The 16175-nt window shown below is 40.3% G+C and overlaps 1 protein-coding gene across 5 annotated transcripts in view; it reads left to right on the top strand.

Annotated features, from left to right (window-relative positions):
• The window catches only part of KLHL13 (kelch like family member 13), a 448657-nt gene extending 432714 nt beyond the window's left edge, over positions 1 to 15943 (top strand). For all 5 annotated transcript variants that reach the window (XM_085607880.1, XM_085607879.1, XM_085607881.1 and 2 more), the window contains exons 6-7: positions 7692 to 7805; positions 14392 to 15943. In XM_085607880.1, coding sequence (XP_085464006.1) covers positions 7692 to 7805; positions 14392 to 14879 — 602 coding nt within the window. In that variant the 3' untranslated portion in view covers positions 14880 to 15943. The remainder of the gene's footprint in view (positions 1 to 7691; positions 7806 to 14391) is intronic.
• The last annotated feature ends 232 nt before the right edge of the window (positions 15944 to 16175 follow it).

Genomic DNA, 16175 nt, shown 5'->3' with positions numbered 1-16175 from the left:
GTATAACTCATGCAGCCATATGTTTGTTCTTATTTATTCCTGCAAGTGCTCACAATCAACGTCGGTCTTCGTAAAAAATCATTGCTCCTCAGAACGGTCAAAAGCGGGATGTCATCCCGTCTGACTCCCTTCCACACAGTCATCTTATTTCACGCTCGTGGCATTTCCTATTGTAGGTGGGGTGACTGTAGTGGGTCATGCTCCCGATCAAAATCACAAACAAAGTCTCCAAGCACAAGGAGCCCCCGACCCTTCAGGGCGGCCTCATGGAACAGTGAGCATGGAGCAGCTCACCAATAGTCATCACAACAAGGCAAACAAATGAGGCCCATTTCTTAGAGCAAGTCATTTATTCCGAAGGCAGCAGCACACATTTTCCTTTCCTTACGCGTTTCGGCGGATGCCTTGATCACAGGTTGGAAATGATTAAAAAAGCAAAGTGCGTCGTGCATGCTTTAAATACGTAATGTCACATGACCAGTTCGTAAAAAATACAGGTTCCACAATGCATTGTACTGAGTTTAAAAATGTTCCACATAAAATCTCAGTAGATCTGTTATTAAGCATGTGCAAAAATCGTTCTTTCAAAATACCTGCATTGTTTCAGTGGCAGTATAACTCATGCAGCCATATGTTTGTTCTTATTTATTCCTGCAAGTGCTCACAATCAACGTCGGTCTTCGTAAAAAATCATTGCTCCTCAGAACGGTCAAAAGCGGGATGTCATCCCGTCTGACTCCCTTCCACACAGTCATCTTATTTCACGCTCGTGGCATTTCCTATTGTAGGTGGGGTGACTGTAGTGGGTCATGCTCCCGATCAAAATCACAAACAAAGTCTCCAAGCACAAGGAGCCCCCGACCCTTCAGGGCGGCCTCATGGAACAGTGAGCATGGAGCAGCTCACCAATAGTCATCACAACAAGGCAAACAAATGAGGCCCATTTCTTAGAGCAAGTCATTTATTCCGAAGGCAGCAGCACACATTTTCCTTTCCTTACGCGTTTCGGCGGATGCCTTGATCACAGGTTGGAAATGATTAAAAAAGCAAAGTGCGTCGTGCATGCTTTAAATACGTAATGTCACATGACCAGTTCGTAAAAAATACAGGTTCCACAATGCATTGTACTGAGTTTAAAAATGTTCCACATAAAATCTCAGTAGATCTGTTATTAAGCATGTGCAAAAATCGTTCTTTCAAAATACCTGCATTGTTTCAGTGGCAGTATAACTCATGCAGCCATATGTTTGTTCTTATTTATTCCTGCAAGTGCTCACAATCAACGTCGGTCTTCGTAAAAAATCATTGCTCCTCAGAACGGTCAAAAGCGGGATGTCATCCCGTCTGACTCCCTTCCACACAGTCATCTTATTTCACGCTCGTGGCATTTCCTATTGTAGGTGGGGTGACTGTAGTGGGTCATGCTCCCGATCAAAATCACAAACAAAGTCTCCAAGCACAAGGAGCCCCCGACCCTTCAGGGCGGCCTCATGGAACAGTGAGCATGGAGCAGCTCACCAATAGTCATCACAACAAGGCAAACAAATGAGGCCCATTTCTTAGAGCAAGTCATTTATTCCGAAGGCAGCAGCACACATTTTCCTTTCCTTACGCGTTTCGGCGGATGCCTTGATCACAGGTTGGAAATGATTAAAAAAGCAAAGTGCGTCGTGCATGCTTTAAATACGTAATGTCACATGACCAGTTCGTAAAAAATACAGGTTCCACAATGCATTGTACTGAGTTTAAAAATGTTCCACATAAAATCTCAGTAGATCTGTTATTAAGCATGTGCAAAAATCGTTCTTTCAAAATACCTGCATTGTTTCAGTGGCAGTATAACTCATGCAGCCATATGTTTGTTCTTATTTATTCCTGCAAGTGCTCACAATCAACGTCGGTCTTCGTAAAAAATCATTGCTCCTCAGAACGGTCAAAAGCGGGATGTCATCCCGTCTGACTCCCTTCCACACAGTCATCTTATTTCACGCTCGTGGCATTTCCTATTGTAGGTGGGGTGACTGTAGTGGGTCATGCTCCCGATCAAAATCACAAACAAAGTCTCCAAGCACAAGGAGCCCCCGACCCTTCAGGGCGGCCTCATGGAACAGTGAGCATGGAGCAGCTCACCAATAGTCATCACAACAAGGCAAACAAATGAGGCCCATTTCTTAGAGCTTATATGGTGTTTTAAGGTTTTTTGGTGGGTAGATGTATAGGAAGGTAAGGTTTTTTTTTTTAGAATTAAGGGGTTAGTTGAGACATTGGGTAGTAAGGGTGTTTTTAGGGTTTGGGGTGGGTGGGGTATTGGCTGGTAAGGGGTATTTTAGGGTTTCGAGGTGAGTGGGTATAGTGGGTGGTAAGGGTGTTCTTAGGGTTTAGGGGTTGGTAGGGGTATATGGTGGTATGGGCATTTTAGGGGTTGGGTAGTGGTATAGGTTGGTAAGGGTATTTTTAGGGTTTTCGGTTGGGTAAGGGTATTTAGTGGCCAGGGTGTTTATAGGGGTGGATAGAGGTATCGGATGGTAAGGTTATTTTAAAGGTTTAGTAGTCGTATGGTGTAAAGGGTGGTAGGGGTATTTTTTAGGCTTTAGCGTTGGGTAGAGGTATTGGGTGGTAGGGAAATAAAATAAAGAACAAAATGGTTTTTTTCTTTAAAGGATGTTACAATTATATATATCTATATATATATCTTTATATTTTGTAATTGAAATCCAATGCTTGAATCGTTTGATAGAAAACCAGACATTTGAGGTGAGTAAATTCAGAGTGTCGCTGGTGTTGTAGGGTTCTCTATACAGGAGCTGCTCTCCACCTAAACTTGGGAACTAAGAAGCAGAGAACTCTGGGTAGTTCCCAAGTTTAGGTGGAGAGCAGCTCCTGGGTGTTTTGTATGGATTGGAAAAGTAAAGTCTATATTGTGCTTTGATCATCATTCGAACAACATTAATGATGATTAGTTCATCACAATAATAGTGGATCTTTTTATTACCCCTGCCTATTTTAATAGATTTTGTCGGGATCAATCATGTTCCTAACTTTTGAAATTTAATTATAGAAACATTGTGATTTCTGTGTTCTTCAGTGATCCATCAGGACTACTATGCTTAATCCTATTTTTTAGCACTTGCATATCAGTGCCTCATGATTAAATGTGCTAGGTCAGTGAATCAGTAAGTCCTGATTAATACTTTATAGATTGATCCTTACCCACCTTAGTTTGTAGAACAGCTATGTTCGTGTTTAAGCATCACTTCTCATGTACTTAGAACATTACTCTGCCCAGTACTTTATAAAGACCAGCTTAATTATTGTATCTAAGATTTTGCACTGCCTCATAAAGACTTAATTGAATGACTCCTCTATGTATTTCTAGTCAGATCAGAGACTGCCATACAGACTAAAGGGACAATTCTCACTGGGGAAAGAAGGTATGCTCGCATCAATCCCACACTCAAGAAACTTAACTGGCTTCCTAATTGAAGCAAGAAGCATATTGAACACAGCTTGTATAACCCATAAGACCCTCTACACTAAAAAAACAATCTCACAACCAAACTATCAAAAGCTGGCCAAAAGAGTACTTGTGAAGCTCAAATACTCTACTTCTGATTCCGGCTAAATTTAAGAAAGAAAAATCACTCACCTGTTCCTTCTCTGGAAATGCACCTAAATTTGGAACACGCTGTCACAAATCTACGTAACCATCAGTCATTCCCAAACTTCAAAAACAAAACAAACCTGAAGTCATTTCTTCTCCACAAATACCTGAACACACCATCCTAAAATAATCAACTTGGTCTAATACACTCCCCCCCCCCCCCCCCCCCCCCCACCATCCAAGAGCCAGAACATCGCTACCTCAAGAGATGTCTAGTTATCTATTCCTCCAATCTCTGAATCAACCCTCCCTCGCTACCTCCAAACTTTTTCAACCATCTACACCACCTTGTATGCTATATTATTTCTTGTATGACTATTATATTTTCTTGTGTACTCCTTGTAAATGTTTTCTATGCAAACTGTAAAGTGCTCTGATACACTTGGGTCAAGTTAGCGCTATTAAAAAAATAAAACTCTCAGATATCGAGTGATAGGCTCAAGCAAGGGGTGACAAAACTAGGTGAAGCACCACATTATGGCTGCTCGGTTTAGTTTATCCTAACAGCTTATAGACAATCCAGCCCAACTCTTCCTGAATCGGTCATAGTTATGCATGAGAGAAAAAGGTTAACTCATGATGGGGTTATCATAGAAGAAAGCTTTGACTCTCTGTCCAGTTATTCCACCATCTTGAACCTGATTCTGTTTTATACCCTAAGTTTCTAGAGCACAACTACTCTTGCTTTAATATGTTGCACCTTATGCAAATTGTTAGGTGCAAGTCTTTTTATATGCAGTTCCTCACGTTGAATTGCTGGAGCTAGTTCAGCCTTTTGTTCAGGTTTTTTTACGAGACGCCCGCATGCTCCCACTCATCACGGTCATGATCCCTATATCCCTGCTTTGTGGCTTTGCTGACATTTCACCATCCGGTAATGCTGCTTAGTTTTTAGGTCTCGCCTGACCCAGCGCATGCGCTGGTCTGGCGTGACTTTTTGTGAGGGCTCAAAAAATGCTACCGTGGCCAGCCTAGAGCTACAGTGCATGTGCGCGGGTGTGCGCTTAGGAGCAGAGGCTGGCAAACCTCGTCATGCTCATTAAGCGCCCGCGATCACTTTCGCCCGCGATCACTTTCGCAGCGCCCCTTTGATGTTCTCGTTCAAAGAACATCAAACATCAAGGAACATGTTGTGTTAATGCTTTGCTGCGCCCGTTTGACTTACAAATGTGCTTTCTCTTTCCACAAACTCGATGTTTGCGTTCCTTTATTTTGAGATGCTTTTAGTATTACTGTTTTGTGACTTAAAGAACATTAAGGAAATGTTACTGTGAAACTGGACAACGTTCACAGTGTTTATTTCTGATCGCAGCCGCTGCTTCATGTCCGTTGCACCATTCAGGGAGTCCTTTCATTGGCGCTTTCATTTTTTTTTTTTAAACATAGTTTATTGGTTTTTGCACAGTCACATATAAAACCTTGCACAATTCGTTTCACCATACTGTCTGCAAAATAATCGCACGCCTCCCCACCACTTATACAACCCCCTAATTCATTGGCGCTTTCATGAGGACATGATGAGGAAGCTGGAAACTTTTGGCACATTCTCTTTAAATGCACAGCATGTTGGCGACTGGTTAATCGATTAGACCTATGTTGCGCTTTAGATCTCAAAGTGCTATGGTGGGTGCAGCATGAAATATGGGGTGCAACTCACAAGGAGGGGGTAGGTTTGAGTGCCCATTGGCTGCAATCGAACTCTTAAGATGATGGGCTGTGTGTATCCATTATCAGCACTCAGTGATCTTGTTTGTTTTGTTGTTGTGTTAATGCTTTGCTGCGCCCGTTTGACTTACAACGTGCTTTCTCTTTCCACAAACTCGATGTTTGTGTTCCTTTATTTAGAGATGCCTTTAGTATTACTGTCACACACACAACCACAAACACACACACAACCACAACCACACGCACAACCACACACAACCACACACAACCACCCACAACCACACGCACAACCACACACACAACCACACACACATACAACCACGAACACATACAACCACACACACATACAACCACACACACACACACAACCACACACACACAACTACACACACACACGCACACACACACACACACACACACACACACACAACTACACACACACACAACCACACACACACAACCACATACACACAACCACACACACAACCACACCAAGCATTGGCATAGCCAGTAGGTCTTGCCTTTGGGAACTTATATGTGGTTAGCCACGCAACAGTTGATGTGGTTGCACCAAGGATATTGTGCTGCATAACTAAATACTTAGAAGGTCCCAAAAGCGAGACCTATTGGCTATGCCAATGCTTGTTCTAGTTGTTGCAGTGCATGCACTAAAAGGTCTGTTGCAGTGACCTGCACGGTTGAAGGGCTGCATACTGTCTTTCTCCGTCTTGAAAGGGCAGCTGGCTCATAAGACTTCTAAAAAGGTTCTTAAATGTATTTGTAAAAGAATTGTGTTGGCCACGAAGTAGTTTATTTTATCTTGTGCGGGCAGTGTTGGATACCATGATGTTTTATGGGCTTTTTTGATATTGCTGATGTGTACATTTTAACTTACATCATTATGGTAATGTATTTATTTTGAAACAGTATCTTTCTATGTAGGACCCTTCATATAAATAAACAAATATGAATAACCTATGTTCTACACCGATATATCATAGACATTTTTATTACATTAGCAATTTTGTGTTTAATTCTGTAAATTGTTTCTTAACTAAATTTGTTTTTCCAACATCCTTCACTTACTCACTTTTAGAGGGCACCTTATTGTATTACTGAATAGACTAGTATTCTGCTGAACACCCATTAACTATGCAAGTTATTGGGCTAAACCAGAGACTTTGTAATTAAAGTAGCATATTTGGCACTTTTACATAATGTATGCAATAAAACACAGTGTTGAAATGTTTTGTTTGTCTTTTTTTTAGCATGATCATACTGACTGCTATTATGGAACTTTATGAATGTGGACAAATGTATTTTCAGATTTTCCTTTGTTTGCTTTTTTGACCCATTTATTGGTGTGTGGTTTTAAATGTTTTCTGATTGTAGACATAGGATTCTTATACTACCATATACACTGCCCACCCCTGAATCCTAATAACTCCTTACTAACCCATATTCTACCCAGCCCTGAACCATAAAAACCCCTACAACCTCTATACACATCCTACCCCGAACCCTAAAAATTAATTAAAACTACCCACTCCTGAAATCTAGAAAAGTCTTACCACATCTTAAAATTACCCACACATGTACCCTTAAAACCCCTTAATACCCCTTGAATCTATCCCTAAACCTCCATTTTTATGGCATCCTAAAAGAAAACAAATATACTATAGTAAAACATATGTATGTGTGTGTGTTTATATGTATGTGTGTGTACATATGTGATACTTAGCTACGTGTTAATGACAGCGTTATAAAGGCTTCATACCATCTAAATTAATATGCATATGGCGGTCTATTTTCGTTGTGTTCACCGTTTAAAAAGAGTGCCTTTGCTCCCTCACTAAGATCTCTATAGCATATCAAAGACATTTTATAATTTCTGTATACTCTAGATTGGCCACCCACTGTCAACATAAGGATCAAGTACTATAACCCAACTATAGATCTCAGTGGGTTCAAATGCAACACCACCTTGCTTGACACCATCCTCTTTAAGAAAAAGTAATAGTCCATCCAAATCCTGACCTCGGTTTTTCATCAGCATTACTTGACTGACACATTATCAGAAATTACCTTATCCACTTAGCATCTGATGAATTCCTATTTTGAACCAGCTATAACCTGACCTGTCGTGTGTCCCCAAGTATGGCTTCTTAAGAAATTATTGTTGATATTTTGTAATGTTCACTTTATTGCTAGGTGAATCTTCTACCCGCTCAATGATTTCCATAGTTCCTCCATGTGAAACTTAAAATATTTTCTCTCCTGATGTGCAGATGTCTGATGGCCTTCTGAGTCTGGTTTGCATTATTTTGAAGGTATCAATAAAGATATTTTTTGTTTATTTCAACAGCTACAGTGGAATGTTACAATCCACGAATGAACGAATGGAACTATGTTGCTAAAATGAATGAGCCACATTATGGACACGCTGGAACAGTTTTTGGAGGATTGATGTATATTTCAGGTACATTTGGTTTAAATTCTTAACACGTTTTGCATTTACCAGTTTGTAAAATTTAAAGTGTAGTATAGTTTTAAAAGTTGTGACTCTTCATTTTACAACGGAGAAAAAATGCATGGTATTACATTCAATCCTCACTACAAATGCATCTTTGTGGCCTTTGCTTCTCCTCTGCTGACCAAGGCACTTCAGCTGTGTATATTGTACCAGACATACAAAGTTCTACTTCGTAACAGCAATATTGTCCTCTTTCTAGCTGTAGAAATGTCAGACCTGACCCTACTTTCCTCATTTCTCACCCGAAAATCTAAATCTCCTCGCTTTGCACTAAGAGCATTCAGCTTTTCTGGTTGCCAGTAGCCCTAGTTGCAGACAGTAAAATGTGAAGAACCAAATGAAAATGTCTTTAAATTTCTGTCCATCCAGGGAAGTTGCAAGGTCAAACTACTAGCCCGTTGCTGCCCCCACAGATAGTGTTCCTTCTCTGTTGCCCTTCAGCCCAGCCACCCTTCCCATTTCTCCCTTCAACATAAAATGAGCTGCATAGTCGATGAAGATGTACAGTGTGATTTCTCATTTATCTTACCCATTCTAGCCTTCTCCAATATCTAGTTCTAGGAGTTCTAGACTCCTCCTTTCCATGTTATATCCTATTCCTACCAGCCAACTTTAACCTAATTTTCCAGAAAACAGAGCAACTTAAGCATAATGTCGATCTACACCATCAGGGAGCTACTGGGGTCAAACTAAAACGTCCTTGGAAATAACCTGCTCAATTGCATTGCTATCCTCACTCACACTCTAAAGTGTGAGGTAGTTTATTATCCCCTAACATTAACTACCTTCTAGATCTACAATATACTTGACCCCAACTAAGCATCTCTTGTATCTAACGAGAGGTGCATATCTAGTGGGTGGCCAAAACATCTCCTTTGCCTATGGAGTTGCACATCAGCATGGATACCCTAGGATCCTCTAGGGAAAAAAATCATGCTTTTCCAGGCTGTGCTACTACCCTCAAGCTTGCGGGCTACCAGCCGCTCTCCTGGTCAGTCCGTAATCTCACCGACTAGTAAATAAAAGGTTGAGCTCCGTTCAAAGTATAAATGCAGTGCTGTCCCACCAACTATTTCCTGTATTGAACCCTAAAATTTGTTGAAACTGAATACTTCAGTGACATGTTCTGTTCACTGTTTTATGGTAGATGTCCTCCTATAAGTGCTGGTGATGACAATCTCTCATCCCTGTCCTAAATATTACCTCACATACAAAGAATGATAATGCCATAGCCCAAGACAATTAAAGGCTACTGACTAACCTGTGAAAGTAAAAACAATGGAATGGAATCTTAGAAGTGCAGTAGTGAAATATCGAATCGCAGAGTAACTGTGCATCATGCCATACACGACTGAGTAAACATCACTTAATTTGAGCAAAAGAATACTACTTACTTATCCAACTAGCAGATGGCAATATCACTACCAAGGACCTCGTAGGAAACGTATTTTCTTTTTAAACCTAGTATTTTTTAGCATTTTGCAAACCTTTACATCCAAAATTAAGCAATGCTGAAGATACAGTGTAGAGGCCTCATAAGCCCACTGTCACGGAGATACCCTCATTTGTCCGCAAAGTATTTCTTTATAAAGATAGTGCATTGCTGATATAACTCAAGTAGTCAAACTTATGAAGTATGGCGTTTTCTTTGTTTAGTAGTCCTCCAAATTAGTCCATGCTCCCCGATGTCAGTAGATGATTTGGGTGCTTTAGGCACATGGATCATCCTTCCTCCTAAAATTAGGTGGTGCTTGCAAAGTCATTGTGAAGATCAGCATACAAATGGGGAGCCACTACTGAAACTTTGTGGGAATGCAATGTCGTGGGAAGGTGGCGGTAGGGTAGAAATGTAGGATGAAAGCAAAGAGGATGCGAAGTTCCTTAAAGTTGCTCCCCATATGGGTATCCGAGAAGATATTAGTTGGTAGTTGATAAAGGGCGATCATGGCAGGGACCTTCACTCTGTGATTCAGGGAGGAGCAAACACCAGTAAATGTCTCCAAGACTGCATGTGCTACCCTCCACAATCTTCCTGGTATACGCCACCTAGGTCAAATATCTCAAATGGGAGGGTTTAGTGACCTCCATAATTACCAATTATTGTATTCAGAAATCAGTCAGGAACCTGCGGTGGTCTTAACAATTGTGGACTCTCAAAGTCCACACTAGTCTTCTAGGTCTCAGAGAAACACAACAGGGCCTTCTCGATGCATCTCATGTGAATTTGCACCATTTTCTTTATCCCCCTTTAATTTGCAGAGCTACATTGATTTTGCCACATCATGTGTGTTATCTGCTGTATTCTTTCCTCGGTTCAACATGGTTCTCTTTTACTTTATGCATCACATTATGTGCATGCAAATCTATGCCAAGGAAAGGGAGTCCTTGTTAGCTCAATGGTTTTTCAGCCTCCATTGCTCCGGGACTCAGTTAAACCCTGAAATAATTATTTCCATTGTAATCCATTTCTGCTGAACTACTTTTCCAGTCTGGATAATATTGTTCTCTGTCTCCCACCACCACATCTTTTTATGAGCAATGGGAGTTCCTACAAAATACTTCTGCCGTATTAGTTGCCGAGCACATATCCCTATTTATAATCTTCAATTATATGATCAGACTTTCTGGCCTGCTATCATGTTCCCTCCACAAAACACATTTGCAATTTTCTTCCTGTCCAGAAAAAGTCCAGTGGTTCCGAAAATGATGGCTTTACCTCTCCATGGATAAACAGCCTGATGTCTAGCCTTTCTACTGCCCTCAAAGAGAAGCGTTTGCAGTCTTCTTCACATGCCACATTTCTGACACAACAGACCCTATCTTGGGTTATCTCCTGTCTAATGTATTTCCAGTCTGGTTCGCTTATGGATGGTGTGGATTGATACTGTGTAAATAATAATAGCTTTTTACCTACTGCCTCCCTTTTGGTCCCTCGTGACACAATGATTGATACCTAAATCTCTCGCCATTGTCCACTCCAAAATGCCTCTTATATTCATTAAACAACTGAAGTTCGGACTCTGAAGAATCTGTGCAAAGGTGCAGCAAACCCCCGCTCAGCAAGTTCTGTAGGGCTCCCTTACAGTTGTATAAAGTGAATTCCTTGTTAAAGTGCTTCGGCATAAATGGGACTTCTCTTCTGATACTGAGCTATTTTGTGTGTCCTAGGTGAATGCTGCCTGTTACTCATCTTCTTCCCGCATATTCTCTGGTAATTTTACCATTGCATTTCCCTCAGCATGCATATATGCTATACTCTAGAGAGGCAATATTACAACCCGCTACTACATATGGACTCAAGCAAACACTTGACAAAACTAAAAGGTCCAGATGGTCATTCTCTGACTCTGGTAGTTGGCCTGAAGCACAAGGACCATAGCTTCTAAGTTAGTCAGTTGTTCTGCTGGCTATTGATCATTGAATGCCCTAGCTTTAAATGCTGTGCTTTACTAACGAATCATTTGATGGCTTTGCTTCTGCCTTTCTGGGTGTTTATTCCCCACCAGCTGACCAGGGGGCGCGGTCTATATCAAAGAGCCTGACATCTCCCTGAAAATGAGGTTAATTGATTTAAAGGTATAAACGTTCGCATTCAAGACTGAGAAACCCTCTTTTGCTTCTTACCCACATTGAGCATCCCCTCATTAAGTTCCAAAAATCCATTAAAATAATTCCCTGTTCTATGGTGTCTATGGACTGTTATGGTTTCTTATGCTGCTGAGCTTCACTTCACAGCTTCTGCTTCTTCCTTGTGCCTGCTGTACGTTTTTCACTATTTTTGTGAAATTCTCTGGTATCACCGTCAGTCAGTTTAATCACTGTACGAAAGCCATGAATTAATAAACAACTAAACAAATGGCTGCAGGAGTCACTGACCATATAGCACAACACCCTACGTTTTCTATACAATATATATTGCTTTTGAAACATCAGAGACGATATGTAGGTGCACAGAATCCGGAACTAACATTTTGTCCGAGAAATCCCTCTTCCAGTTCTTTAAAATGCAAACGAATTTAAAAGTAGTGACTGAACATTTCTTTAGTTCAACATGAATAGAAGATTCCATCCTCAGGCCAAACGTGTCTTCTTAAAAATGATAAAGGAATACTGTTTGTGTTCAAGTGGTATAGACTTTATTGATATGTGGAGAGTAATCCAAAAACAAGAGGGCTAAAAGGTAGCAGGAATTTTGTAAAGAAATGTGTAACCAAAAACCTTTTGTATCCCTTCAGTCGGATAAAAAGGCCACAGATCCACTCAACCTTATAAGATCGTGTTACAAGTGTGTTTGGAAGTTTCAATGGTAATAACTACAGGGTATAGTTAATGCACAGGGCCGCAGCTCTGTCACGAGGTGTTATTTCTCTATTGTTCTGGCCCTAACATTTCCCTGTAATTAATGATGCCTTACAGGTAACTATACTGGCTTTCAATCAGTCTGTCAACAATCCCCCATGTTTTTAGCATTCGCAGGCTTGTAATCCTGTAATATTTTGTCAGACATGCATATCATACATACATTACAAATAACATTAGTATCTTTAGCCATTATTTTTCCTGCTACTGGCCTGTGTCTCGCCTTCCCTTGACGCTGTCTTCGGCTCACGGAATGAACCCTTTATAAGACCTTGTTGATCATCAACTATGAGGATGACTACATTGCTTTGAAAAACATGACCCAATACTTATTATTTAAATTGTCCGTTATTGCCGTTTCTCTTCATATTGTTAATTGCCGATTAGGGTAATAAACTTCTTTCGTGGTTATATTACCTCTTAAGATTCTGTATTATGACATATAAGCTCTCTGGCCTTAATTTTAATTCCATCCGTTACTGTTTAATCCAGATCTTTAAAATCTATGCCTTAGTAATTACAGCAAGAAACATGTAAGCAGGCGTGTGGCCATTTCAAGTATTTTCCCATAATGTGATTTAACATTGATGAGGATTTGTCGGTAGCCTGTACGATGGTTACTTGTCCATAAATTCCCATATTTCTCCACTAAGCTAAAGAATTTTCCACCCTGAACTTCTGCTGAAATCCTGTGCAAGATAGAGGGACTTTTTGGGGAAGCCACCATCTACAGAATCCTGAGAGTGGGACAACCAGTAGATTTAAGTCTGCTGTTCTTCAGAGCCACATACAACACTGCTCAAGCATTAAAAACCTACAAGTATGGTTTTATGTATAGCTTTTCTTCATCACCAAATCTCCACAGTTGTTAAATCACCGATTTGTACATTATGCTACTGTGAAGGAGCCTCCTACCTATCCAGGCAACTCACTGAATTGTATTTACAAGGACAATACTGTTAGCAAGATGTGACTATTGCAAATATTCTGTTCTGGACACAACAAGGACAAGATCACAAAGCTACAGGATCTACATAAACCAAGCAGCCAGACTCTGCTTCAAACTGAAAGAATTGGTTCACATTTCTCTACCAGTTAAATAATTTGATAGGCTTAATTGGCTTCTTCCAGCAGATAAAAAATAATTCAAGATTATCAGCTCATCTTCCTAGCATAGGTGCAGCGCGGCCCCAAATGTTTGTGGTTTCTTCTTCCTGTGTACAGATCCATCAGGAACCAAAGATCAGGTGAGGCACAAGTGAGATTTGGTCGCAAGAAACACGGAGGGAGATTGCCCTGGATGCTGGGTGTCCAGACTCTAGAAAGCATCCTAGGATTCTCACCTATGTGACGGTGTTTAAGAAAAAAAATGAATGTCTTTCTATTCAAATTGACTTTTCATTCCTCAGTGATACTGCCTGGTCTATTCCCCTCCTCAAGCTACAGTGATCCAAAGTGTACTATAGCTATTGAACAAGTCTGTATTAGAGTAACATGTGACACCGGGGGCATTCTAGTCCCTTTCACCCTCTCCTGTGGAAGGGGGCAGGGTCACCCTTGAACATTTTGCCTAGCTTTCACAACAGTAAGAAATGGCTTCCAATACAGGCTAGTGTTCTAGAAAGCATGAAAATGAATAATTGGGGTTGCCATTTTCATTGTACCATTAGAAGGTTTTTGATATTCTGCTTCCTATGCTATGATATTCAGGGGTACACAGACAGGATTGGGCCTCCTTTTTGATAATGGTCATATCAAACTCATTGACCTTCAATTTAGTCCAAATGATCAAATCTTATTGTGGAAATATCGCCCTCCCCCCGACTATATTCAAGTGCATTTCAACAGGCCCTTTAACCTCTTAATGGACCATTGTCATGTCTGATCTGCCGCACGCTGAAAGCATGATTCATAGTTTGGCTCCAATGAGAAAATTGAGACAATTGGGAATTTGGCGTAATTTAAACATTTTTTTCTGAGGTTTTGAAGCAACAAGTTTAGAGACTTAGTTGTTTTTAATCTTTAAACACTTCTGCTAATTAGATTGCTTTTAACATTGAATCTTAACACTTTAGTGATCTGTTGATGAAGAGAACACAGTGACACAGGTTTGTCTTGTATGAAAATGTGCAGGTTCTTTGGTGTTAACCTTTACACATTTGTGTTGTTTCAGGTGGAATCACTCATGATACTTTCCAAAAGGAACTGATGTGCTTTGACCCGGACACAGACAAGTGGACTCAGAAGGCTCCCATGACGACGGTCCGAGGGCTGCACTGCATGTGTACTGTTGGGGATAAGCTGTATGTAATCGGCGGAAATCATTTTAGAGGAACAAGTGATTATGATGACGTACTAAGCTGTGAATTTTATTCACCATCTATCGACCAGTGGACTCCGATAGCTGCCATGTTACGTGGACAAAGTGACGTTGGTGTGGCTGTTTTTGAGAATAAAATCTATGTCGTTGGAGGATATTCTTGGAATAACCGTTGTATGGTGGAAATTGTTCAGAAATATGATCCGGAAAAAGATGAATGGCACAAAGTATTTGACCTCCCAGAATCCCTTGGTGGCATTCGAGCGTGCACTCTTACAGTTTTTCCACCAGAGGACAATACAGGGTCCCCATGTAGAGAATCGCCTCTTTCAGCACCCTAGACATCTTTTCTCTTAAGATGCTTTAATAATATTTTTGCACTGCATCATGGACTCGGTTTTCTTCAGTACTTTGTTAGGCGTGGCCTACAATAATTGGTACAATTCGCGTAAATGAAACTCAATGGCTACTTTTGCAATTTAACCTAAAATGTTTGCGAATAGAGTCCAGAAACTATAAAAATGGGTTCCGCAGAGCCAAGTGTTTAATAGTTTAAGGGGGTCGTCATTTTGAAATGTGTAAATTAGGTACGCTTTTTAAGATTGTATGTTGGTGCAAGTACCTTATATGATGAGTTAGCCCAATAATACAAACCACAGAAGGAATGTAGCAGATGTATGACGTTGTTAATGATACTTTTGGGGCATTTTTGCTTCGAAGTCTTCTTTTTCATGTGTCACAGCAAATGGTTAAGGCCAACAATGAAATGAGGCCACGTAACGCATTAAGGAGAATCAGCTACCTCCCTTTTCCTCACAGTACGTCTGACATATCACTTAATGTCCTAATTTTGTGCAATTTTGAAGCATAAGTAGATGCTTAGGTGACAAAGGAAGTACAAAATGCCTAAAACGATCAATTAATGGAAATCATTTTACAAAGCGCCAGTTTTGGTTCCACCCTTTTTTTTTTTTTTTTTTTTTTGTACCTGTTTCACCTAAATGTATTAGTTTGGGAATTGATTTGAAATTACATGCTAAGATTTGAACTGCAATTTGAATGGGTGGAAATATTTTTCGTTTTCTTTTTTTCTGCTGTTGTGGAAGCACAAATTATAAGACAATTTAGTGTATACGGATGATGACCTTTTCTACAGCTACAGTAATTCAATTAGCTAAGGGCTAGAAAGTTTAAACAAATAGCATTTCTAAACTGACCAAATTGATCGAAGGATTGAATTTATTCTCCCTTTACCTTTGAAATAACTTCCATACCATGTACAGTCTCAGTTGAATAAGGTTATTTAGCACAACCTGCAGCTTCAGCGGGAGGGCTGCTTTTGCTCAGTGAACTTGAACTACTGTTTTTCCTTCTTTCTTTTGTTCAATAAAACTTTTAACTGCAATTATTCAGTCGTGAGATGCTTCATTAATGCACTTTTTATATTCTGCTGCATCACCGTTGCCTAGATACATGTTCTCTGTATCTAAGTGGGAAGCAGCGTTTGCTAAGAAACGAGTGCATAAATGAGCCTGGATCTGACCTACATTCGAGAAACGTGTTTTTGTCATCTTTTTCCAACGCCGTTTTCCGAAATATACATTTCAGCTTGGCTTGGCAGCTAAACTGGAATGCTG

This window comes from Triturus cristatus, chromosome 5_2 (genome assembly GCF_964204655.1).
Source record: "Triturus cristatus chromosome 5_2, aTriCri1.1, whole genome shotgun sequence".
Lineage (NCBI taxonomy): Eukaryota > Metazoa > Chordata > Amphibia > Caudata > Salamandridae > Triturus > Triturus cristatus.
Note: the sequence above shows the minus strand (reverse complement) of the source record. Positions and strands in the feature narration are given on the sequence as shown.